The sequence below is a fragment of the Pelodiscus sinensis genome, chromosome 12, assembly GCF_052426305.1.
Source record: "Pelodiscus sinensis isolate ZL-2025 chromosome 12, ASM5242630v1, whole genome shotgun sequence".
NCBI lineage: Eukaryota > Metazoa > Chordata > Testudines > Trionychidae > Pelodiscus > Pelodiscus sinensis.
In genome coordinates this window covers 1,703,364-1,726,551 of record NC_143063.1, presented here as the reverse complement: position 1 = coordinate 1,726,551, position 23,188 = coordinate 1,703,364, and the positions used below count along the sequence as shown (strand labels likewise).

General features: G+C 55.3%; 1 protein-coding gene across 3 annotated transcripts; it reads left to right on the top strand.

The window, feature by feature from the left end:
* Positions 1 to 3,121: 3,121 nt before the first annotated feature.
* On the top strand, positions 3,122 to 22,896 carry MLKL (mixed lineage kinase domain like pseudokinase). 3 transcript variants are annotated; one of them, XM_075940686.2, is made up of 11 exons: positions 3,122 to 3,246; positions 5,169 to 5,627; positions 8,012 to 8,128; positions 8,291 to 8,471; positions 9,569 to 9,666; positions 15,327 to 15,462; positions 16,633 to 16,717; positions 17,404 to 17,552; positions 18,147 to 18,196; positions 19,268 to 19,408; positions 21,359 to 22,896. In XM_075940686.2, the coding sequence occupies exons 2-11, from the start codon at positions 5,171 to 5,173 to the stop codon at positions 21,430 to 21,432; spliced, it is 1,488 nt and encodes a 495-aa protein (XP_075796801.2). In that variant the 5' UTR covers positions 3,122 to 3,246; positions 5,169 to 5,170; the 3' UTR covers positions 21,433 to 22,896. The 3 variants fall into 3 exon arrangements, with proteins under 3 accessions (XP_075796801.2, XP_075796804.2, XP_006115190.3); XM_006115128.5 differs by having other exon boundaries at positions 3,131 to 3,317; XM_075940689.2 differs by lacking the exons at positions 18,147 to 18,196; positions 19,268 to 19,408; positions 21,359 to 22,896 and having other exon boundaries at positions 3,128 to 3,317; positions 16,633 to 17,524.
* The last annotated feature ends 292 nt before the right edge of the window (positions 22,897 to 23,188 follow it).

Sequence of the window (23,188 nt, the reverse complement as noted above, 5' to 3'; positions counted from 1 at the left end):
AGGTTTAACAAGGACAAGTAGAGTCCTGCCCTTGGTTCGGAAGAATCCCAAGCATTGTTACAGGCTGGGGTCCAATCACTTAAGTAGTAGTTCTGCAGAAGAGGACCTGGGGGTTACAGTGGATGAGAAGCTGGAGATGAGTCAACAGTGTGCCCTTGTAGCCAAGAAGGCTAATGGCATATTAGGTTGCATTAAGAGGAGCATTGCCAGCAGATCCAGAGATGTGATTATTCCCCTTTATTCGGCTCTGGTGAGGCCACATCTGGAGTACTGTGTCCAGTTCTGGGCCCCCCACTACAAAAAGGATGTGGACGCATTGGAGAGGGTCCAGCGGAGGGAAACCAAAATGATTAGGTGGCTGGAGCATATGACCTATGAGGAGAGGCTGAGAGAGTTGGGTCTGTTTAGTCTGCAGAAGCGAAGAGTGAGGGGGGAGTTGGGCTTAAAGTGCAACAGGGGAGGGTTAGATTGGACATTAGGAAAAAATTCCTAACTGTCAGGGTGGTCAAATATTGGAATAAATTGCCAAGGGAGGTGGTGGAATCTCCCTCTCTGGAGATATTTAAGAACAGGTTAGATAGACATCTGTCAGGGATGGTGTAGACGGAGCTTGATCCTGCCTTGAGGGCGGGGGGCGGGACTTGATGACCTCTCGAGGTCCCTTCCAGTCCTATTATTCTATGATTCTATGATTTGATAGCAGCCTTCAACTGCCTGAAGGGAGGTTCCAAAGAGGCTGGAGAGAGGCTGTTCTCAGTAGTGACAGATGGTAGAACAAGGAGCAATGGGCTCAAGTTGTGGTGGGAGAGGTCCAGGTTGGAGATTAGGAAAAACTATTTCCCTAGGAGGGTGGTGAAGCGCTGGGCTGGGTTCCCTAGGGAAGTAGTGGAGTCTCCATCCCTAGAGGTGTTCAAGTCTCGGCTTGACAAAGCCCTGGCTGGGTTGATTTAGTTGGGATTGGTCCTGCCTAGAGCAGGGGGCTGGACTTGACCTTCTGAGGTCTCTTCCAGCTCCATGGTTCTATGATTCCTGTGCCCCTACACCCCCCTGCAACCAGCCTGCATCTCTGCCTTCTGCAGCCAGCCCTGGCCAGCCCCGCTGGCAGCCCCCAGGCCTCTTGGCCTCTCTCTGGCGAAGGGCTGGTGGCAGGGAGGTGGCTGAGGCGGGAGGGGCTGCGGGACGTGCCATCGCTCCGCCGTCCCGCAGGAAACGTTTAGTTCAGTCTAGGGAGGATTTGAACGTGCGCTTGTTTCGTAGAAGCCCAAATGTTCCTGCGCCCTGTGCAGCCCGGGTGGACGTGCGTACGCCTGCAGCCCCCTGCTGCCCCGTGCATGGGGACTCCCCGCTGCCCTGTGCGTACGCCTGCAGCCCCCTGCTGCCCCGTGCGTGGGGACCCCCCACACCATGGATTTGCACTGGGCCTGCGGGACATTGCGCCGGCCCGGCTCGTTGCAGGGCTGCACGTGTGCAGCAAGAGAGGCCTTTCCGAGATGCCACGTACTGATCAAACCTCGCCGCCGGGGCCTCTTGGGCTCCCACAAGCTGGGGGGGATGGGCATGACTTGCACAAAGCCAAACGCTTGACCCCTGCCCCGCCCCTCCTCCGAGACCCCACCCCCACTCCATGCCCCGCCCTCCGCCACTCACTCTCCCCAGCCTCTCACCCGTTTTCACCGGGGGGCAGATGAGTGCGGAGCAGGACGAAGGGAGGGTGCCGGGAATGATTCACGACGTGTCCCAGGCTTGCCCTGCGGCATCTGCTCCCATCCGTGCTTAGGCAGGAGATCGAAGCCGGCTGGTGCTTGGAGAGCCCTGCAGGGAGGTTCCCCGGCCTGGCGCCCACATCTCCAGGCAGGTGCAGGCGGGGTGCTGCCATAAGGACAGCAGATAGCACAGCCCCTTCTAGGATAACCCTGCGACCCTCCCACGGCTCCTTTTGGGTCAGGACTGCTGCATTTACAACATCGGGCACGGTCATATTGAAAGGGTGGGGCTCACCACATTTACCGTTTTTACACTTCTACCACTGTGACATGGACCATGGATTTGGTAAGGCCCTAAGTCGGTAAGTCGGTTGCTGGGCAGCACGTTCTGGCTGAACTCTTTCCAGCCGGGAAGGTGGGCCTTTGGGCTGTTTGCCCTCTTGCTTTCCCAGCTGTGAGGCCAGACACGCTGCCCGGGCTCTGTGTGGAGCTAGAGAAATACGGGAGGGAGGGAGGGAGGTGCTGTTGATGGACTGAAATTTAATTGGGTTGGAACAAACATGCAGGACTGGGACAGTGTCTGCAAATGCGCATCCCATGTCCTGTGCCAGCTGCCCCGCGCACCCGCTCCAGAGCGCTCTAGGTCTGTGCTCGGGCAGGGCTGTCGCTTCCCCCGCAAACAGGCTGCTGACTTCCCGGGTGCTACCCAACAGGAGCAGGGGTCGGAATCTGGGAGTATGGTTTTGGCCTGGGCCTCAGAGCTCACGTGAACCCACCCGCTGTAAGCCATGCTCACATCTCCCCTTTGGTGCCCAAGAGCAAAGCAGCACTAGATGGAGGGTCTCTCTAGCTGTGCAGGAGAAGTTGTGGGGCTGCATCCCCCTGCCACCTCCCTCCTGGCTCCAAGCATCCTTGTGTCTTGCTGATTTTCTGCTGTTGCTGGGTTGGGGCCAGGGGCCACTGGTGTACAGCACAGCAGCCCAAGGGATGCTCCAATTGAACCTGGAAACGGACCCAGGGTCTAGAAGCTCAAAAACTGGGGCAGTTTAAAATCCATCTTTGCCACCCCCACCCCAGGAATTGCACCCGTTTTCCTTGTCCACCAGCTTGGTCTCGCGCAGGCCAGGCCAGCAAGGGGCTGATCTTTCTGGAGAGTTCTGGCCTCTGGACCACTAACCAGGTCCTTGTGAGATGCAGCTTTTCCTCCTGCCTTATTTCTTACCCCCCCTTTTACTGAAACTCAGCAGCCAAAAGGTGACGTGATCCGCCCCATCCTGCTTCCCTTGCCGGACCGGGCCAGTGGTGTCATGGACAATTTCCTGCGTGAACAGACAAGCCACTCGACTCCTCCAGCGCAGAGATTGCTGTGAAGGAGGAAACGGAGTTGCACGATTGTGCAAGCCTCATGTTTCGTCAGGGGGGAAGGGCCAAAGGGGGGAGAGAGGGCAGAGGGAGTTTCCCGCAAGTGTGCTGTGCTACTCAGCAGGTGACTCAAACACGGCAGGGACGGCGGGGGAAGCGGGCTTGGCGGAGGGCAGCTGAGGTGAGCTGGCTCGCTGGACAGAAGAGAGGAAGGAGCCTTGAGCTGATCTCGGCGGGGAGGAGACACTGGTGGCAAGTTTTTAATACTTCTCTTGAATCTTGGCTCTGGCTGAAACGCAGAGTCTGGAGCTGTTGGGGAGGGGCTGGCTGCTGGGATGGGCTGCAGCTGCTCCCGGCCAGCTCTCTCTTTCCCGCAGCCTGGGAGCAGTCGTATCCAGCCGCCCCTCTGGCTGGCACAATGGCGAAAGGCGGGGGTGGGCGGGTAACCGATGTGAAAGCGGCTGGAGGGGCTGCCTGGCGTCTGGTGAGCCAGTCTCCGTGGACGGGCTCCTAACGCAGGCTGGCAGCCCACGTCTGCACAGCGGACCCCCGGGGGGCTCTGAAGAGCGGTGGCCAAGCAGGCGGGGGGCCCAGAGTGCCCTTCGAGGGGCAGTGGGGAGCAAAGCGTCCTCAGCCACAAGGGTACCTGGGGGCTATTCATGCTGAGGGGCCAGGCCCTGGGCAGGGGGTGAACCCAGGGCTGTGGGGGGCAACCCCCAGCTCCGCCTCTTCCACCCAAGGCCCCGCCCCTTTAGGAACCAAGCCCCTCCCCGCACAGGGGAAGGTCTCCAGCTCCCCTGCCCCCCTGTGAGCCTCTCCACATCCAGAGCCCAGGGAGGGAGGTGGTGCGTGGTCCTAGCCTCAGTGCAGCTGAAGCCCAGGGGCGGCCCGGGAGCTGCGCCAAAGCAGGGGGAGGGGTGTGGGCAGAGGCAGTTTGGGAAGGCCACGCCTGCCCCGTCTCTGATCCCCCACCGCCCCGGCCAGCCTCTGAGCCCCTGCTGAGCACTGAGTCAGGCCAAACAGCCGCTGGCAGCACCGTGAGCCAGGCCGAATGGCAGAAACGAGCGGGCAGTTCAGCAGTGGGGCGATTAGACCGACCCCTCGTGTAAAGCGACTGATGCCAACGCTGGCTACGCGGCTGGGGACCTGGCCTCCGGAGACAGACCTGGCAGTGTCGACCTGCGGCAAGGCACACAGGGCGCCGCTTTGGAGGGGGAACGCACCCGGCAGGGGACATGGGTCACGTGCCGGGGCTGGGACATGCAGTTCAGTGCTGCGCGGTAGGAACGATGGGGGAGGGACCGAGATAAACCCCTCTGCTAGGCGAAGGCATTAGCAGCCTCCCCTGGCAGAGCCGAGGTGGGACAGACAAATGGGCCTGGGAAAACCAGTGTCCGAAGCCCGCTGATCCCCTCCCATCTCTGGGGCCCGGTTCTGAGAAACGGGCTGGCCCAAAGCTGCGAATGTGCCCGGGCAAGATGCAGCCCTACCAGTGTGGGAACTGCGAGCGCACGGCAGCAAAGCCGGCCCTGGCCCCTCCCCAGTGCTCCAGGAAGGGTCTGAGACAGCTGGGCACGTCTAGGCCCCGGCCCCTCCTGCCTCGACGGGGCACCGAGCTCTCGCCGCCAGCCTCAGAGGGGCGGCACGGCGCCCACGCACTCGGCACGAGACGCTGAGCACTCACGCCTCTCCACGGCGAACCCCAGCTGCAAACCGGGGAGGAAGCCCCGCCCGTGCGGAAAGCCGGCATGAACCCACGGCACCTTGAGGGCCCAGGGTGACTGAGGCAGCGCTCTGGGGCTCAGGCCAGCCCTCTGCACAGGCTAAACTTCAGCCCCCGGGAGGTTCCTTGTCGCTAGGCAGCGGGGCCGAGGATCAGGGTGGCTGTCCCACACGGCAGGCGTGGCCGAGGCGAAGGGGCCGAGGGGGATTTCCCGAGTACGACCCCAGCAGCGTCACAGGAGAGTCGCAGCCACGTTGAAGGGGTGGTGGAGTTGCCAGTGGCAGCTGTCTGGGGAAGGCCGGTGGTCTGCGCGACACAGGATGGCTGGGGCGAGGGCCGGGCATGCCGCCTGATGGGCGGCCCGATCCCGTTCCTTTCAGGAATGGAGGTAGCAGAGAAACTCCTGGGCCTGGCCCGCGTTATCTACGCCCAGTGCGAGCAAGTGAAGTGCTGCAAGCACCAGAGCCGCCGCCTGGCGACCCGCATTCAGCTCCTGCTGCGGCCCGTGGAGGCCCTCCGGGCGCGGCCGCCCGCCCACGTCTCCCCCCAGCTCCTGAAGACGCTGCAGCAGCTGCTGGAGACCCTGGAGACGGCCCGGGGGCTGGTGCAGAGGTACGGCCAGACCCACTGGCTGGAGAAGTTCCTGAAGGCCGGCGACGTCGCCGAGGGGTTTGTGCGGGTGAACGAGCGGCTGGGGGACGCTGCCGAAGGGCTCTCGCTCCTGCTGCAGGCCGAGCAGAAACAGGCCTTCCTCGGGGCCTTCCGGAGGGACGCCCGCGGCACGGAGGACCACCACGACGTCCAGGCCGACACGGCCCTCTGGGAGGAGCTGCTCGCAAGTGAGTATGTGCTTGCAGCGCTCGCGTTCCCGCCGTTGGGAATCGGCAGGGCGGCTCCACGCCCCCGGGCTGCTGCAGGCTTGAGCTTTGGCCCCAGGGTGGCTCCTGCCGACCGGGACTGGCTGGGCTGACGAGGGGCCAAGACCTGTGAGGTGCCATTGGCCTCACAACACTGTGATGCTGGTGACGCGGCTCCACCGCGCTCTGTGAGCCCCTTGGGCATGGGACCCAGAGCTGTCTGCCCGTGGGCCCCCTGCGCCAAGCCTAGCCGGTCTGTTGGCATGCTAGGTCTACTGGCACGGGCACCTCCTGGCACAGCCTCTGCTGGGACCCTGTGCCCAGTTCCGGTGGCAGATAAACTGGAGAGGGCCAGAGAGGCGCCACGGGCAGGATTAACGGGTTACAGAACCTGCCCAAGAGTGGGAGACTCTGAGTTAAGAAAGAGAAGGTTAAGGGATGACTTGATTGCCAGCTCTAAGTTCCTCCATGGGCACCAAATAGGGTCGCCAGATGGTTTCTGAAAAAATATCCAACAAAAAAAATAAAATAAACAGCAGGCCCCTTAAGAAACACTTTTGAGGCTTTTTTGGCCCTGACAGGCTGCCGGTGGCTGCCCACCATCTTGCCTCCCTGCGCTGGACCGGACAGCTCCCCTGTGGAACCCAGAAAGCACCCGGAATTTTCGCCTCCTGGCTAGGAAAAAATCAGAAAATAGACATTTTAGGTGTCCGATATTTTCTGAATTTTTTTTACAAGACAGGAGGTGAAAATACCAGACTGTCTGGTTCAGTACGGGACACCTGGCAGCCCTAGCACCAAATACTGAGTCTTCGCCCCAGCCGGTCGGACACGACGCACAGGCAGGCAGTTGAAGCCAGACAAATTCAGACCAGAATAAGGAGCAGATGCTCAGCAGCGAGACTAACTCGCCATTGGGCCGATCCCCCGGGGCTGCGGCGGATCCTCCATCAGACAACTTTCAAATCAAGCTGGCGGGTTTTGCTAAACGCGCCGTGCTCGGATGAGTGTGGGGCAGGTCTCCAGCCCGTGCAGGGGTGCGAAAGGGTTAGCCGGGAAGCATGAGGCTTACCGGATAACTGGCACATGAGGGAACTCTGGTGGTGGCCAGCGGGGCCGGCTGGAGCAGCTCCGCTGAAGGGCCAGGCCAGGCAGCGGGCTGGCAGCAGGCCCTGAGTTAAGATGGGTAACCGGTTCAGTGCTGGTGTCTAACCAGTTTGCCCGTTTAACATCCCTGCTTACAGCAGGTCAGACTCGATGGTCACAATGGGCCCTTCTCACCCAGGAGTCTGTGACTCTCTGAAGCGATTTTCCCCCCCCCGGTCTGTGAGGGGCTGGGGGTGCTAGAGCTGTGGCCGGGCAGCGGCAGTCTGGCTTCAAATAGGGGGCGCTTGCCAGGTGGCACCCAGAGACCAATTAGTGCCGGAGGGTGGGATTTTCCCGAGTGGCGGTAACCTAGGAACTCCACGGCCCAAAATCCCATCTGCAAACCTTCCCGCAGGTACTGGGGGCCAGCACGCTCTGACCGGTGCCGTGACGAAGGGGCAACAGCCGCCTCGTATCCAGGGCCGGCCTTACCATGAGGCGAACTGAGGCAGCTGCCTCAGGTGGCAAACTGGGGGGGGGGGGCACCACTAGGACCCAGACTGTATAAAATCGTCTGTTGCTGGTGCAGCGAGGGGGCCGGGGGGCATCATTTGAGTTCCCCACCTCAGATGCCAAAATGTTGTGGGCCGGCCCTGCTTGTCTCACGCAGGGACTCTGGTCCCTGGGCCCGCCACGGGCCTGCTGCCGCTGTGTGTGGAGGCAGAGCACGGCGCTCACAGTGAGCGGGTCTCTCGCTCTGCACCCATGCGCTGGCCGTGCCGAGTCACCCAGCGAGAGCAGAAGGAGCTGGAGTGGGTCCTTCGTCTGCCTCAGCGCGTCGGTCCCATGGTGACAGGTGACCAGACCTGCGGCAGTATTTACTTCTGTTCCAGTCAGTTACACTGAAGACAATCGGGCTGGGACAGGGTTGCTGAGGGCCCAGTTTGGCTGGCAGGACTTGAGTCTCCATGTCACCGCGGACGAAGGGAACACCCCAGCGACTCTCAGGCCCAAGCTGGCAGGAGAGACGCTTTCCCCTGGCTCACTAAGCACACTGGCTCTGGAGCTGCTAAGAGAAAACCAACGGTGAAAAATGAACAGCTTGACGGGCCTGCCCCGCTAAGCCCCCTGCTCTCTGGCATCCCCACAGCCCAGTGCCCGGGCACATCCCCTCAGCCCGTGCCCAGACCGGGTGGAAGGGTCACGTGCCATGCAGCAAACCTCAGGGGCGATGGGCAAGCACCTAACGGCCTGGCCCGTCTGCTCCTTCCTTCCCCCAGGGAGCAGAGAGACCAAAGATGCAGTGGACAATGTCCACAGTGACCTCAAGCACGTGGGCACCAAGGTGGAGGATGTGGGAAGCAAGGTGGAAGAAGTTCGCCAAATGATGAAAGAGCGTAAGTGACCAGCCTGCCGCTCTCTCTCCCCGGGCTGGAGAGGGTGCACCGCGGTCTGGCCATTGCTGAGGGCTGGCTGCCCTTGGTCCCCCGTCAGCCCTGCTGCTGCTGGCCCAAGGTTTTACTGAGCGCATCATCGAACACCCCCCCCCTTTGTCCCAGTCATGAAGAAGGACAATGCCGTCCCGAGGGAGGAAATCACCGAGATTAGGATGGAGGATCTCACCAAGACCCCGTGGACCTTCCTGATGGAATCCAAAAGCCACACACTCTTCAAAGGCGAATTCTACAAGTACCCTGTGGCCATCAAAGTCTTCAAAAACCCAGTGATCACCTGCACGGAGTGAGTTATTCAGCAATGGTCCTTCTAGGCGTGGGAGGCAGGGATGCGAGGGGTGCTGCAGCACCCTGCCCCTCGCTCAGCCCTGCCACCAGCCCCCTGTGCCTCACTAGTGCTCCAGCCCACCACGCCCTGCCGGTCCCATGCCTCGGGGCACCTCCTCGGGGGCCCAGCTCTAGGGGGTGGTGAGGGGTGCAGACGGGGTAAGGGCTGTGTGTGTGCAGCTCAGCACCCCAACTCCAAAACCTGTCCCAGCGCCACTGAGGGCCTCCCCCAAGAGTGCCCCTGTGAGGAGGGACCTGCTGTCACCCTCCCCCTCCATCCTGGGGAGAGGGCTTGCCTCTGAAGAAAGGGGGCTCTTGAGCAGGCGACTGGCAAAGCAGCGTTGCTTTCTCCCTGCTAAGGCTGACGTGGGGGCCCACCTGGTGTTAGGCAGCACTACACAAATCCCCAAGCTGCCATGCAAAGGCTTGGACTCCAGTTGCTGCCGCTGCAGGAAGAGCTGTGGTGACTGGGAACCCCGGCCTCCCTTTGGATCGGTAACACAGATGAGGAGGAGTTTGGAACGGCTGCCACATGGGGAGAGAGAGAGAGAGAGAGAGAAAGCCAGGGACTTTTCAGCTTAGAAAAGAGGAGACCAAGGGGGGATAGGATCACGGTCTGTAAAATCATGGCTGAGCTGGAGAAAGCGAAGAAGGGAAAGTGATTGACTTGTTCCCGTCACACAAGAACTAGGGGTCACCCAATGAAATGAACAGGCAATAGGTCTAAAACAAACTAAAGGAAGTTTTTAGTCACACAACCCATGGTTAACCTGTGGAACTCCTTGCCAGAGGATGTGATGAAGGCTAGAACTTTAACAGGGTTCAAAAAGGAGCTAGATAGAACCAACCTCCATGAATCTAGCAATGGCTGTTAGCTGGGCTGGGCAGGGATGGTGACCCTGGCCTCTGTGTGTCAGAGGCTGGGAATGGGTGGCAGGGGAGGGATCACTGGATGATTCCCTGTTCTGTTCACTCCCTCTGGGACATCTGGCACTAGCAGACAGGACAATGGGCCAGATGGACCTTTGGGCTGACCCAGCCTGGCCGCTCTTGCAGGAAAGTGAGGGAGATTTTCCGGAAGGAGATTGAAACCATGAAGAAGTTTGAGTCTCCGAACATCCTCCGCATGTACGGGATCTGCATCGACGAGAGCGGTAAGGGCTGGCAGGCACTGACTCTGCACAGCAGGCCCCCTTCACCTCTTTGCGCCCAACTCCGCGCACAGCGTTCCCTCCTCCCCCTGCTGCACAGGTGGAAGGGCCTGTCAGGAGCCCAGACGTTCGGCTCCATTTGTCGTAGCCAATGTGACATGGCCACACCCCGGGTGGGCAGGATGAGCCATGGCCATGGCTGGCCAGTCAGGACGGGAGGCCCGTCTGTCAGCCGACGGTCAGGGCAGTGTGTGTGTGTGTGTGTGTGTGTGTGTGTGTGTGTGTGTGTGTGTGTGTGTGTGTGTGTGTGTGTGTGTGTGTGTGTGTGTGTGTGTGTGTGTGTGTGTGTGTGTGTGTGTGTGTGTGTGTGTGTGTGTGTGTGTGTGTGTGTGTGTGTGTGTGTGTGTGTGTGTGTGTGTGTGCTGAGAAGAGGTTTAACGTCTGTGACTTTACTGCTAGGACTGGGGTCCCATCGCAGAAGGCAGCCAACAGGCTGACAGACGCCCTGGGCCTATCGGAAGAGCCTATTACATCTCAGATTTTAGCTGCTAGAATACAGGATCCCTTTGCAGCGGGCAGTCTAGGAAAGACTGAGAGATGCTCCAATGGATCTGTCACCTGGGAGTGACACAATCCAAACGCCCAAGCTCTTCCTATACCTGTCCCTTATGACCGGCTGAAGTTCTTTTAAATTGTGTTTGGTTCTGTTACAGCAACTGAAGGACTCAGGTTAAAACTTAAACAGTTACAGGTTTATTAAGGAAGCTTATAAATCATATGGTTACAAAGGCTATTGCTCTATTTCTTAACTGCTAACAAATATAGATCTTAAAAATGGTTACAAAGAAAATAAAGATAGAAGAATAGAAATAATGGTACCAAGTAACAGCTTAATCTTTAAAGAGCTCTAAGTCTATGGGTACGTCTAGACTACAGGGTTTTGTCGACAGAAATTTTGTCAACAGAATCTGCCGACAAAATTTCAGTCGACAAAGAGCGTCTAGACACATTCAGTTCTGTCGACAAAGCAAGCTGCTTTGTCGACAAAACCCTGTAGTCTAGACACAACCCTACATGCAATAACACCTTCTGTCGACAGAACTCTGTCGACAGAAGGTGTTATGCCTCATAAAATGAGGTTTACCAGCGTCGACAAAACTGCTGAGTTCTGTCGACGTTATGTCGACAGAACTCAGTGGTAGTGTAGACGCAGGTATAGTTTTGTCGACAAAAGTCCACTTTTGTCGACAAAACTCTGTAGTCTAGACACACCCTTAGTGTACACTTAAGACAGAGGACCACATCCAGGTACAATTTTTACCCCCTTCTGTGCCTCTCGACTCCAGCGTGTCAGGCCAGGGCCGGTCCCTCAATTCCTAGGAAAGACAAAAATACGAGGTGGGCGTCCCCATGGAACCTCGGGAGGTCAAAACACCTAACCCGACCAGCAGGTAGAGGGTAGATTGACACTCACAGTGAGTGTGCTGCTGGACCCATCTTTATACCCATGGGGTCACGTATTTCTCTTTCTTATCTGTGATGCCAAATGGTGCTGGTCTGTCTTGTGTGAGACCAGTTCTTACAAGGGAGTTGTGAACTTAATTTACACTTGTAAAGAGATAACTAAATTAGAAGTACTGGGGATTCTTTTCTCAGTGGGAGATTCCTCTCCCAGGGACTGTGTGTGATCGTATCAACATGGGTGCCAGCCGGGGCAGTTCTCATAGCCTCGAGGCCAGCTTATTGCCTTAATTGCTCTTTCCTCATATCTATGTTTTCAGCTTCTCAGAATCAGATGAGCCAGCATAGACTATGCTGATTTTATTGCTCCTTTTCTGCCCTGTATGCTTCAGGAACCTTAGAGAGGCAAATAAGATGGATGAGATCGGAGGGGGGAAGGGGGTCTGTCAGGCTACACCGTGACGTAGTGCCAGCGCTGGGACTTAGTAATTAATGGGCTCCGGAATGATCTTTGATGATGTTACCATTTTCCCAGGGTAGGCTCATTTGTCTGCACTGAATTTTTGAGACTCAGACAAGTTCAGCCTCTCTCTTATGAGGGCACTAAACGATTAAGCAAGTAGTTGAACAAATACCAGTTTAAGCAAGACGTGTCGGTTAATTTAACTTATCGTTGTGCTACCCTAACTTACTACGGGACAAATTAAGGTTGTAACTGAAACAACGCCTGGGTTCAAATTACCTGGCTCAGCAGGTACCTCCGTTAGTAATGAATTCCTATTGAACAAGTCAAGAAAAGAACCCTCTGAAGGCCTTAGAGGAAGTTCGGGGGAGAGGGCATTCCCTGTTACCTAAGCGGTTTAGTCGGCTAAAGGCAGAGCCGATTTAAGGAAGTACAGCTCTTAAAACCATTTCCCAGCAACTTCCTTCTCAGGCTGCTTTCTCCGATTAACTTCACTCTTCACAGAAATGACATCAAACTTCGGTTTATCTAGTCCATTTCCCCTCCCCTCGTTAACACAATTGCCTGTATCTTTCTGATGGCCTGGCATAAACAGAATGACTTGCACATCCCACTCCTGTAGGTGCTTTACAGCGACCCTGGTTTTGAGATCTTCTATTTAAATAGCAGCCGTAGGAATTTAGGGTATGTCTAGACTACATCCCTCTGCCGACAGAGGGATGTAAATTAGACATACAGAAATTGCTAATGAAGGGATTTTAATATCCCGCACTTCATTAGAATAAAAATGGCCACCGCTTTTTGCGGACATGGCAATTTGCCGGCAAAAAGCGGCAGTCTAGACGGGGATCGATCGACAAGGAAAGCCTTTTCCGACCAATTCCTTATGCCTCATGCAACGAGGTTTACAGGATCGGTCGGAAAAGCCTTTCCATGTCGACCAATCCCCATCTAGACTGCCGCTTTGTGCTGACAAATTGCCACGTTGGCAAAAAGCGGTGGCCATTTTTATTCTAATAAAGTGCGGGATATTTAAATGGGATTGGATATTTAAGTTGGGATTGGTCCTGCCTAGAGCAGGGGGCTGGACTTGATGACCTTTTAAGGTCTCTTTCAGCTCTATGGTTCTATGATTCTATTTCGGTATGTCTAATTTACATCCCTCTGGTGACAGAGGGATGTAGTCTAGACATACCCTTAGTGTCTACTTTGAGGGGCAAATAAGCAATCTGCAAAGAGATACTCAACACACTCTGGGTGTCGAATCATCCCTGAATTGCTCCACAATGGTCTTTCCACTTTCTACTTATGTCATGGCTCTTTCCCCACTCTGGCATGATAAATGCAGAAGTGGAGGCCAGCAAGTGTACCCCAAAGCCTTATCTACCAGGCTTTGGTATAAAACTTCCCCCAATATCTTAAATACCTAGATTTTGGGAATAAAACTTCCACTGCCACCACCCAAATATTAATAATGAAATTAGGGGAAAGATCATTTGGGAGATCTCACGCCTATTATAAAAATCAGGACACACAAGTAACCAATGCCAGGTTCATAAAAAGAAAAGAGAAAACTTTTATTAGTACAACAATATTCCTGTTGCAAGCATAAGGATCAGATGAAAAGGTAACAAAATATACTCATGGAGGAATTACACCATGGGCTAGAATTTAGTTAAAAAGAAAAGCCAAGCATCTCTTAAGCAGTGCCAGATATCAGATCCCATACCCAACCCTTAAAACAATAAAGCCTAACGAACCTACCTAAACTTTACCCTACTTACAGAAAGTGAAGAATTGTTTCTTGGAGAGAGAGAGAGACATGCTTGTCCCTCTCTGTAGCTGCAGAGAGCTTGCTCAGAGAGACAAAAGGAGCAAGGAAAAAACAAGGAAAAAACCCAAATTCCTTTGTCCCAGTTTGAAAGTCCCACCTACAATCCTACTGGTCACTCCACCTGGCTAGGTGTAGTTAACCCCTTAATCTCCAGGCTGCTGGCTAACCCTCATAATCATGACAACTTATTTAAGCCTTTAGCTCATGTGATTGGTCTTAGCTGGGAGCAAAGTTACTTTTTACCAGTGGCTTTGCTCATGAGAAGCTGTAGAGTTCTTTCACACACCATGGGGCAAGTTCGGTCTTTTCTCTTTTTCACTTTTACTTCAGGCTGGCTTGGAATTTTTCACTTCCCCTTCTCTAGCTGCCCAGTGCGGAGAAAAGAGCAGGATACAACTTCAAGTAACCCCTTTGCCTAAACACATGTCTCTCTGCGTGATTAGCAAAATGTTTTGTGGGAATCCCCGACTTGCTTCTCTGCCCCCGGGGAACACTTGTCCAATCAGATTCCAGCCTGTCAGCTGTAGCTCTGCGTGGACCAATAATCTGGTATCTTGATCTGAGGTCTTAGTACCGTGGTCACCAACCAGTAGATCGCGATCTACCAGTAGATCTCAGGGGCTCTAAGAGTAGCTCTTGAGCCCTCTCTGAACTGCGCGCCTGTGCAGTACATTTACATTAGATTTCCTCATTTGAGGAGCAGCTACTCACCGAGCAACAACACAGATGAGTAGCTGCGAGGAATGGTGGGAGCTGGGAGGTCGGGAGGGCTGAAACATCCCAGCAAGCTGATTGTGGCTTTCAGCTGAAAGAGGCTGCCCCGCGCTCCAGCTGATCAGCAGCTTCTCCTCTGCACCTGCCCACATGGAGCTTGGTGCACCCTGGCTGAGCGCCATGGCCAGCTGACCGGGCAGCTACTTCTCTTCCCTCCAGCCCGGCTGCCCTGCGCTCAGCCCAGGGAGGCTGCATCTAGCTCTAGCTGTGCTGGAGCAAGCTTCCCAGGCTGAGCGCAGGATCACAGATGCCCAGCTGATGGACTATATACAACTAGCAATCTCAGACTACAACCCAGACTTCAAGACACTGGCAGATACTGTTCAGTCACAGGTGTCGCACTGAGACTTTGTTATTGGAAGAAAAAAATATATAATTATCAATACTTGATTTTAGATTTACAAAATAGCAGAGAACAAAATGTAGAATTGTAAATGCTTCATTTGACATTTAAATAGCATGAATTAAAAACAGACCATTTATTTCATAACTATAAACATGTGATTTTAATTTTATATATTGCATAATTTAAAAATAAACTGTTTAACAGAGTATATAAGGGCTGGGGATAGCAAGTGATGGACAGGAGAATAGAGAGGGCGGGGCTTCAAGGAAGCGGCGGGGCGGTAGATCTTCGCCTGTTCTGAGACTTAAAAAGTGATCTTGGGTGTAAAAAGGTTGGAGACCCCTGCCTTAGTAGAAGACTCCTGTCTGCGGTGGACATTTCCTTGCAACACTTGTTGGCGTCCACCAGCAGTTGTCGTCTTTGTAGGTGGGACATGTGAGTGGCCTGTCCTGCGAGGAGGAGCTGGAAATAGCCTTCCATCTCCTGGAATAAGGCTCCGTAGAATTGGAAATGGTGTCGCTGGATAAATATAATTAAGGGGTTCTCATCGGGTACATTTTCGTGCATTCCCCCTCGCTCCTGGAGACCAGAGATATGCCAAGGGAACAAGGACGCTGGGAGGACCATGCCCATGCGCAACGCAGTGCCTAAACTAAAAGCTGCTTTCCCACGAAAGGTCACTTAGCATTCGACCCAAGGGATGCATTGCCCCGGGATTCTGCATCTCTAAGCACGTGGGCGGTCTCTGCCGAGGTCTCCACTCACCGGACTGTTGTCCTGGCCAGGCTCGAGCCCTCGTTTCTCCATTGTCATGGAGTACTGTGAAAAGGGGACCCTGCGGGACGTGCTGACCAAGAAGCCTGGGCTCCCCTGGGAGACTCGCGTTCGGATGGCAGTGGACGCAGCGAGGGGCCTCTACAGGTACGGCGCGGGGCTGGTGACCACCAGGAGAACGAGGCCTGACGTGGCCCTGGGAGCGCCTGTTCATTAATCAGAATGGAGGCAGCTGAATTAGGAGGCTGGAGGGACAGTACAAAAAGGAGAGTGGGGAGCAGCCTGTGGCCAGCAGGCCCCGTGTGGCCCATTGGGGTCCCGCCAGACATTCTGTTTGCCGCTGCCCACGCGCCGGGGGGTCAGATTCGGCATTCTACCCACGTCAGTTTTTTCCTACCGGTGTTACTCAGGTGCCACACACGGAAAGCCAGGGCCCAGGAAGGGAGGTGCGCACTGACTGCACCTAGCACTGATGGGGAGGGCCATGCACTCCCCCTGCAGCCCACCCCACCGCTGCGATGGGTCAATTGGCACCCCCACACAGGCCAGGGACACCAGCGCAGTGAGCACACCGCCCTGTCCCCGGAGACCTTCCTGGCTGTGCTGGTCTTGCGGCCCATTGAGATGAAGGAGGCTACTCATGCAGCCCGCTCACTAGCCTCGGCTGCCCATCGCTGCCCTCGGGGAAGGGAACGGGAGGGCTGAGGGGTAGGCTGTAAAAGGAGAGAGAGCTCCTTGAGCGGGGCTAGTCACTGAGAAGTTAGCGCTCGTGGACAAGAGGAGCTGGTCAGGAGATGCAAGACTGTGGTGAGGAAGGAACTGAGCTTTGGACCGTTCTCTGATGCTGGCTCCAAGGCTGTGAACGAGGGAGAGGCACAGACTGGGGCACCAGCTATGTGTAGGATGCAAAGGGGAAACGGAGGCATAGGAGAAGTGACGGGAGGCTGGGTTTAGCGAAGAAAATGCCCAGATGCTCTTGGCTTGTGAACCTGGCTGGAGCCAGGTGGGAAAAGCCGTTCTCCCACGATATCTGGTGCTGCTTTTCCAGCAGTCCCTTGTCAAGCCCTCCGAGAGCGTTGGGAATGCTGTCTTAGAGATGACCGGGGCACTGCCCACCAAAGGCATTCGCTGGCTTGCCTCTGTACAGGCCAGAAATGATTGTCTGGTACGGTCTGGAAGGGTCTGACCTGGGGCTGCTGTCCCAGAATAACTGGCACCCAGAGGTGGCTTCTGAATGCTCCGCAGGTGTGCAAAGGTCCAGGCGGGTGGCTGGGGGCGCTGCTAATGCTTTCTGCTCTTGCTCCTGACTGGCTGCAGGCTGCACCAGACGGCGGCGAAGTCCAAACTGCATGGCTGCATCAACAGTAGCAAGTTCCTGGTTGCTAAAGGTTACTGCGTGAAGGTAAGCGCTGTCTTGCAGAGGGGTGTTTGGAGGTCATGGAGGCTTTTGTGGCTAGCTACTTCCTCTCTCTGGAGTCATGCCTCAAGCATCCACTGGGTCCATGCGAATTTACCAGGCAGTTGGGACACCTGAATCCCCCATCCTAACGCAGACTGCCCCCTTGAACTCTCCCCCACCGCCAGCCCGCCGGGGCAGCCCGAGCCGAGCAGGACCCTCGGGTGGAGCATTTAGACGTTAACGTCAGGCTGCTTTACACAGCCTGTTTTCCAAGGTGCAGCTGGTTCTTATACTGAAAACGGCACCGCTGCCTTGCGGAGACCCTGGCGGGGAATACCCCCCCCCCCACCTTTCACCCACTTCCTCTCCGGAAAGTGGGCTCCATGGCTATGGATGACTAGTTGCCCAGCAGCGTGTAGGAGCAGGACTCCCTGGGCTAGGCACTATGCAAACAGCCCCAAGGGAGGGCTCTGGCCCCAGGCCTATGTAGCTCCCACGCTATGGAGCAGGTGCACTAAGTTCTCGCAGTGCTCCGTCTGGTCTCGTGGCAACGAAAAGGCCGCAATATAAGCCAGGGGAAATCAGCCGACTAACCCTGAGCTAAGGCCCGGCTATGCGGTGATTGACGCGTAGCAGACTGCAGGGGATGTGCCCTGCTCCTCCTTTCTGTCGCTCCTCCTCCCCTTCAGCTCTCCGGGTTTGAACTGAGTAAGACGGAGTCGTCCCTGAAGAGGGGCTACAAGAAGAAACAGACCCAGGTCCCTGCTTCAGCTTACATCTGTCCCCTGGGCCTCGCCTCCCTGAGCCACATGTACGATGTGCCCAGTGAAATATACAGGTACCTCTCCCCGGGGCGCTGGGCTAGGGCACAGCAGGGATGGACGTGCTGCTGGATGCCAGGCTCTTAGACAAGTTCTGTACGAGATAAAGGTGGGAGAAGGGGGCTGGAAGTCTTGGGTTCTATCCCTGACTCTCCACATTCGCTTCCCCTTCTGTTAAAGGGGACTGGTGTCACATAGCTACCCTATGGGGAGGGCAGAGCTAATGTGCATAGAGGGCTTTGTGAGTGGAGGTTGCTACCGACGGAGAGTAATGTCCCACTGGAAATGGATTTCACCTGCCGAGTTCTGCCCCCCACGGGACTGGACACATGGCTGGGCAGCAGTCATTCCTTTTCAGAAGACTCCCAGGAGCCAGCCAGCCTAGCAGGGCCAGTGCAGAGGAGTATGCTGTGTGGGAGGGCAGCTGGTGGCTCGTGCGGAGGCCGGAGGGCCCGCTTTGAGATGACGTGCTCATTAGATGGGCAGTGGGAGTTTCACCTTCCTCCTCTCCCCAACACTTTATCCGGCAAGCGGCACAGCTGATGAGCATGGGCGGGGGAAGGGGGAGGAGGCTTTCTTTAGGCTCAGCAGGCCTGTTTGTGTCCTTTCAGCTTTGGGATCGTCCTGTGGGAGATCGCGACCGGCAAAATCCCATTTGAAGGTGGGCAAAGGGGGTTTCTTTTCAGTCCTATCTCAAGCATCTGGCTGAGCACCCTGTGGGCCAGTCCAGATGTGCTCTGCAGATGCTGGGTGATATTTGGGATCAAATGTACCTCGTGGCAAACGCTCCCAATAGAGATCTACTGCTCAGAGCATCAGATCCAGAGGGACTATGGAAGGACTGAAAGATGGTCCAACAGGTCTCTATCCGCATGGACCAGACGGCGGAGTTGCTTTAATGCTGGACTCTTGCCTGGAATTTAGGATCCAGCTCAGCAAAGCACCTAGACACACACTGAATTGTAAGCACGTCTAATCCCATCCCTAGGCATGTGCTTCATGCCCCTGAAGTGACGGATGTGCCTTCTGCAGGCAGGGGTGTTGCGGAGGAGTTTCTCAAGGATGCCCCATGTTACAAAATGCAGGACAATGTAGCACTTTAAAGACTAACAAGATGGTTTATTAGATGATGAGCTTTCGTGGGCCAGACTCACTTCCTCAAGGATGCCCCATGTTACAAGGCTTGCAATCCCAGCTCTTCCCCACTGTAGGCTTTCCAGGCCAATTGGGGCTCTGTTTAAGCCTGGTGGGCAAACTGTGGGCTGCATGTGGCCCACTGGGGCTGCACCTGCAGCCCACAGGCCCCCTGCCTGCCCTCCTTCCCCCATGCCTCTTGCACACTGCCCCCCCCCCCACGCTTACCTACTCCTCCCCCTCCCAGCACTTTCAGAGCACTGCAAATTACCTGCTTTGTGCTCCTCCCCCACCCACCCGGGGCTTGAACAGCCGCAAACAGCTGATTTGTGGGGTTCCCACTCTGGGAGGGAGTGGGGGGCATAGGTAAGTGCGGGGCTACCGTGCCTCAGTACGCAAGACTGGGGTGGAGGCAGGGGGCCTGTGGGGATCGCAGGAGGAACCCCTGTGGATCTGGGCTGCTGCGACCCACTGAGATGAAGGAAGGCCACTCATTCAGCCCACTCAGTCTGTGTGGCTGCCCACCGCTGATTGAAGTTCTCGTGGCCTCTGGGATCAGGCGGTGCCTCCTGACACTGGGATTTCTGTGTTGTGGCAGGCTGCTCTTCTGTAGAGATCTACCAGAAAGTCTATGAGCAACGTTACCAGGCTCCCTTGGGGGAAGAGTGTCCCTCCGGCCTGCAGGAGATCATCAATCGGTGCCGGACCTTTGAACCCTCACAACGCCCTTCTGCGGAAGGTTGGGAGGAGTCCCTTGCCAGCAATACTAGCTCCTGGGGAGGGGGGGAAGGGTGCTGCTGGACCTGGAAATCCCAGCAAGGGGTGAAGCGGCTGCAAGCCTAAACCCCTGGGTTGGAGGGAGAGGGATGGGGTCTCCGCCTCAGAGGCGATGGCTAGGAACCCTGCACAGTGAGTAGGTGGGGGAGGGACACATGCAGTTTAGCTCTGAGACTGTGCCAGTGAGGATCCGGTCTGATCTGCACAACAAAAACCCTGCACAGCAAACTTCACCCAGGAAGTCCCACATCCAACGTGAATTATTTCCAAACAATGCTTCCGTGTAGACATAGCCTAAGAGACAAACCGAAATATATAGACTCATGAGCTTTCATGGACAAAACCCACCTCCTCAGAGGAACTGGACTGAAGTGCGTTTTGCCCACGAAAGCTCATGACTCTATGTTTTGGTTAGTCTCTAAGGGCACACCTATACAGCAAGGCTAAAGCCAAAATAAACTATGAAACTTGAGCTATGTCAATTGCATAGCGTAAGTCAAAATAGCTTATTTCAGCTTTTGGCGCTAGCTACTCAGCAGAAAGTCGAAGGAAGAGCACACTTCCTGCAACTTCCCTTACTCCTCATTAAACGTGGGTTGCCATGAGTCGGAGCGAGAAGTCCTCCAGCTTCACATTATTTCGAAATAAAGGCTTGCTGTGTAGACACGCACTGTGTTATTTCGGAATAACGTCAGTTACGCCCAAATAACGCTGCTGTGTAGACGTACCCTCACTGTGCTGAGAGCTAGCACTAAAACTGCCATTTGCGAGGACTCAACATCAAATTGGCCAGCTCCTTCTCACTTCAGTGAAAGGCTGCATTTGGCCCTCGCTTATCATATATATAGTAGCCCAGTGTCTGTGACTGTGTAATGCTGAAATGCTGGCTGTTCCCTCTGGGCAGCACTGTTGTCTCCCGCTATGGTGCTTGGCTGAGTTCTGCGCTGCTCAGCCGGGTCTCCGTGCGGAAGCAAACAGCACAAGCGGCCGTTTGGGGTCTGCACTCCTCATGCAGCATGGGAATGCTGCATAGGGAGCACAGGACCTAAACGGCCGCTTGAGCTGTGTAGTGGCCCGGCTGAGCAGCGCAGAAGTCAGCTGAGCGCCATGGAGGAAGGCGAAGAGGGGCGGGGGTGGGGACGGTGACGTACACGCCCAGGGAGTGGGGCCTGGACAAGCGTGCATCCCCAACGGAGACAGAGGAGAGCAAAGAGAGAGTGAGCGGCAGGAGGGGGAGAAGAGAAAGAGAGAGAGGCAGAAGGCGGAGGAGAGCTGAGAGAGAGAGATGGGGAGGCAGTAGGAGGAGAAGAGAGACTGAAGGCTCAGGAGAGAAGACCAACGTGGAGGAGAGACCTGAAAATCCCGTCTTATGGCGGGCTAATTGGCTACTTTACTATATTTACCCACCTCTCTCTTCTGGAGATCTCCATTATTCTGACTTGCCTTAAAATAAATCTTTCCACAGCCTCTCCCAGTCACTTCTCCATATGGGTCTGTCTCCGCTGTACATGCTTGCTCCTTTTTTGTTACCTCTGCACTGTGTAAAACAGTCACTTTCATTTTCTCCAGTAACTTAGGGTATGTCTACACTACCCCGCTAGTTCGAACTAGCGGGGGTAATGTAGTCATCCGCAGTTGCAAATGAAGCCCGGGATTTGAATTTCCTGGGCTTCATTTGCATGAAGCCGGCCGGCGCCATTTTTAAATGCCGGCTAGTTCGGACCCCGTGCCGCGTGGCTACACGCAGCAAGGACTAGCTAGTTCGGATTAGGCTTCTAATCTGAACTAGCTGTACGCCTCTAATGAAGCGATCCTGTGTCCTGTCCAGTGAGTAAGTAGCAATCATCCCGCCAGGACAGAAATCGATTGCAAGTATTCTGATCAGAAAACAAATTCTCCTTGTCTTCTGCAGAGATTGTGGATGCACTGATAGCTGTCTACGAGAAGATAAATACAGCAAGTGAGACACAAACTCAAGATCCTTGAAGAAAACAGCTGGGCATCTTTAGGGTTGCTCGATCCCTGTCTGTTATGACACTCTAGCAGGAAGTTTCTTACACTTGTCCAGATCTGTAAGACTCTGCTTATTTAAAAAGCATCTTGACTTGCCCTCCAATTTGGAGGGTGCATCTTTGAGCCTTTCAATAGTCCTGTCTGCAATCTTGCAGCTGCAATTTATTGTGGACCTTCAGTATCTCCCTTCCTGAATGTGCCCCGAGGTTAGAAAGCCACTTCTGCTTCACAGCACTGATCAGGGGAGGGAAGGGGGCGGGACCAGCCTAGCTCCTGAAGGGAAACTCTTGGTTCTGCAAAAGCGACGAGGAGTCCTGTGACACCTTACAGACGAACAGATGTGTTGGAGCACAAGCTTTTGTGGGCAAAGACCCACTTCGTCATTTGCATGTGGGGAAATTTCCAGAGGCAGGTATAAATATGCAGGCCAGAATCAGTGCTTGGATCTTATTCTGGCCTGCATATTTATACCTGCCTCTGGAAATTTCCACTGCATGCATCTGACGAAGTGGGTCTTTGCCCACGAAAGCTTATGCTCCAACACATCTGTTAGTCTATAAGATGCCACAGGACTCCTTGTCGCTTTTGCAGTTCCAGACTAACACGGCTACCCCTCTGATACCTGTCTCTTGGTTCTGTCCCTTGATGCATGCAGTGTTCCATGGGAAAACGGCCAGGTATAACCTGGGACCCAAGTCCACCTCTGAGCCAAAGAGGGCAGCACTGCAAGAGAAAGGGAAATGCAGCAAAAGCTGGCATGACCAGGGGCACAGTGGCTCACACATCAGTCTAGGCATCCTTACTGCTCATACAGACCCTTCCTCACCTCCACCATGCCCTCCACCCCCAACTCAACTGTCCATCTCCCTAGGCGAGCAGGCAATCATCTTTTTCTCCCTTCCGCCCCCACAGAAAGATGACAGCATTATCCCCATATTGGTCTTTGCTGGGTCTGCTGTGACACAGACCTCTGCCCCAAAGGGTGGAGGAGTATTTAGCCAATTGCCCCTTTTTTCGCCTAAATATCTGAGCTCAGACAAGTTAAAAAAATACTAGGTGTGCTGCCAGCATGCCATGTGTCCTGGGCCAATCAGCCTTGGGAATTATAAGCCCCAGGAAGTGGAAAGGTGAGCGGCAGTAGAATTTGGGACAAAATATCACTGTGACAAAGAATGAGCTGAGAGATTGAGTTGCTCGTGCAAAATCGCAACACGCCAGGAAGCAGGCTGTCCAGTTACTCTGTTCCACATGCAAGTGATTTAGGCATTTGTAAAGCGCTGTGTAGGTTAATGCTGCTATTGAAGTGTGTGTTAATAGTAAAATGTTTTTTATTTGAGACACAACTACAAATTCATCCTGTATCATTGTCCGTTAGTGCTGGCCAAGACAGTTTGTTGGACTTAAAGCCTCTTTTATAAATTGTTTTGTTTCAACTTACCTGCGGCCATTTGTGGCTCTTTGTTGTCACTATACGGGTAGCCACGGGTCGCTGCCTCGAGCACCGGGCCACGGAGCCCCCCGGGCGCTGCTGCCTCGAGCGCCGGGCCGTTGATCCTGGGCCGTTTATCCCGGGCGCCGCTCACGGGTCGCTGCCTCGAGCGCCGGGCCGTTGATCCCCGGGCCGTTGATCCCGGGCGCCGCTCACGGGTCGCTGCCTCGAGCGCCGGGCCGTTGATCCCCGGGCCGTTGATCCCAGGCGCCGCTCATGGGTCGCTGCCTCGAGCGCCGG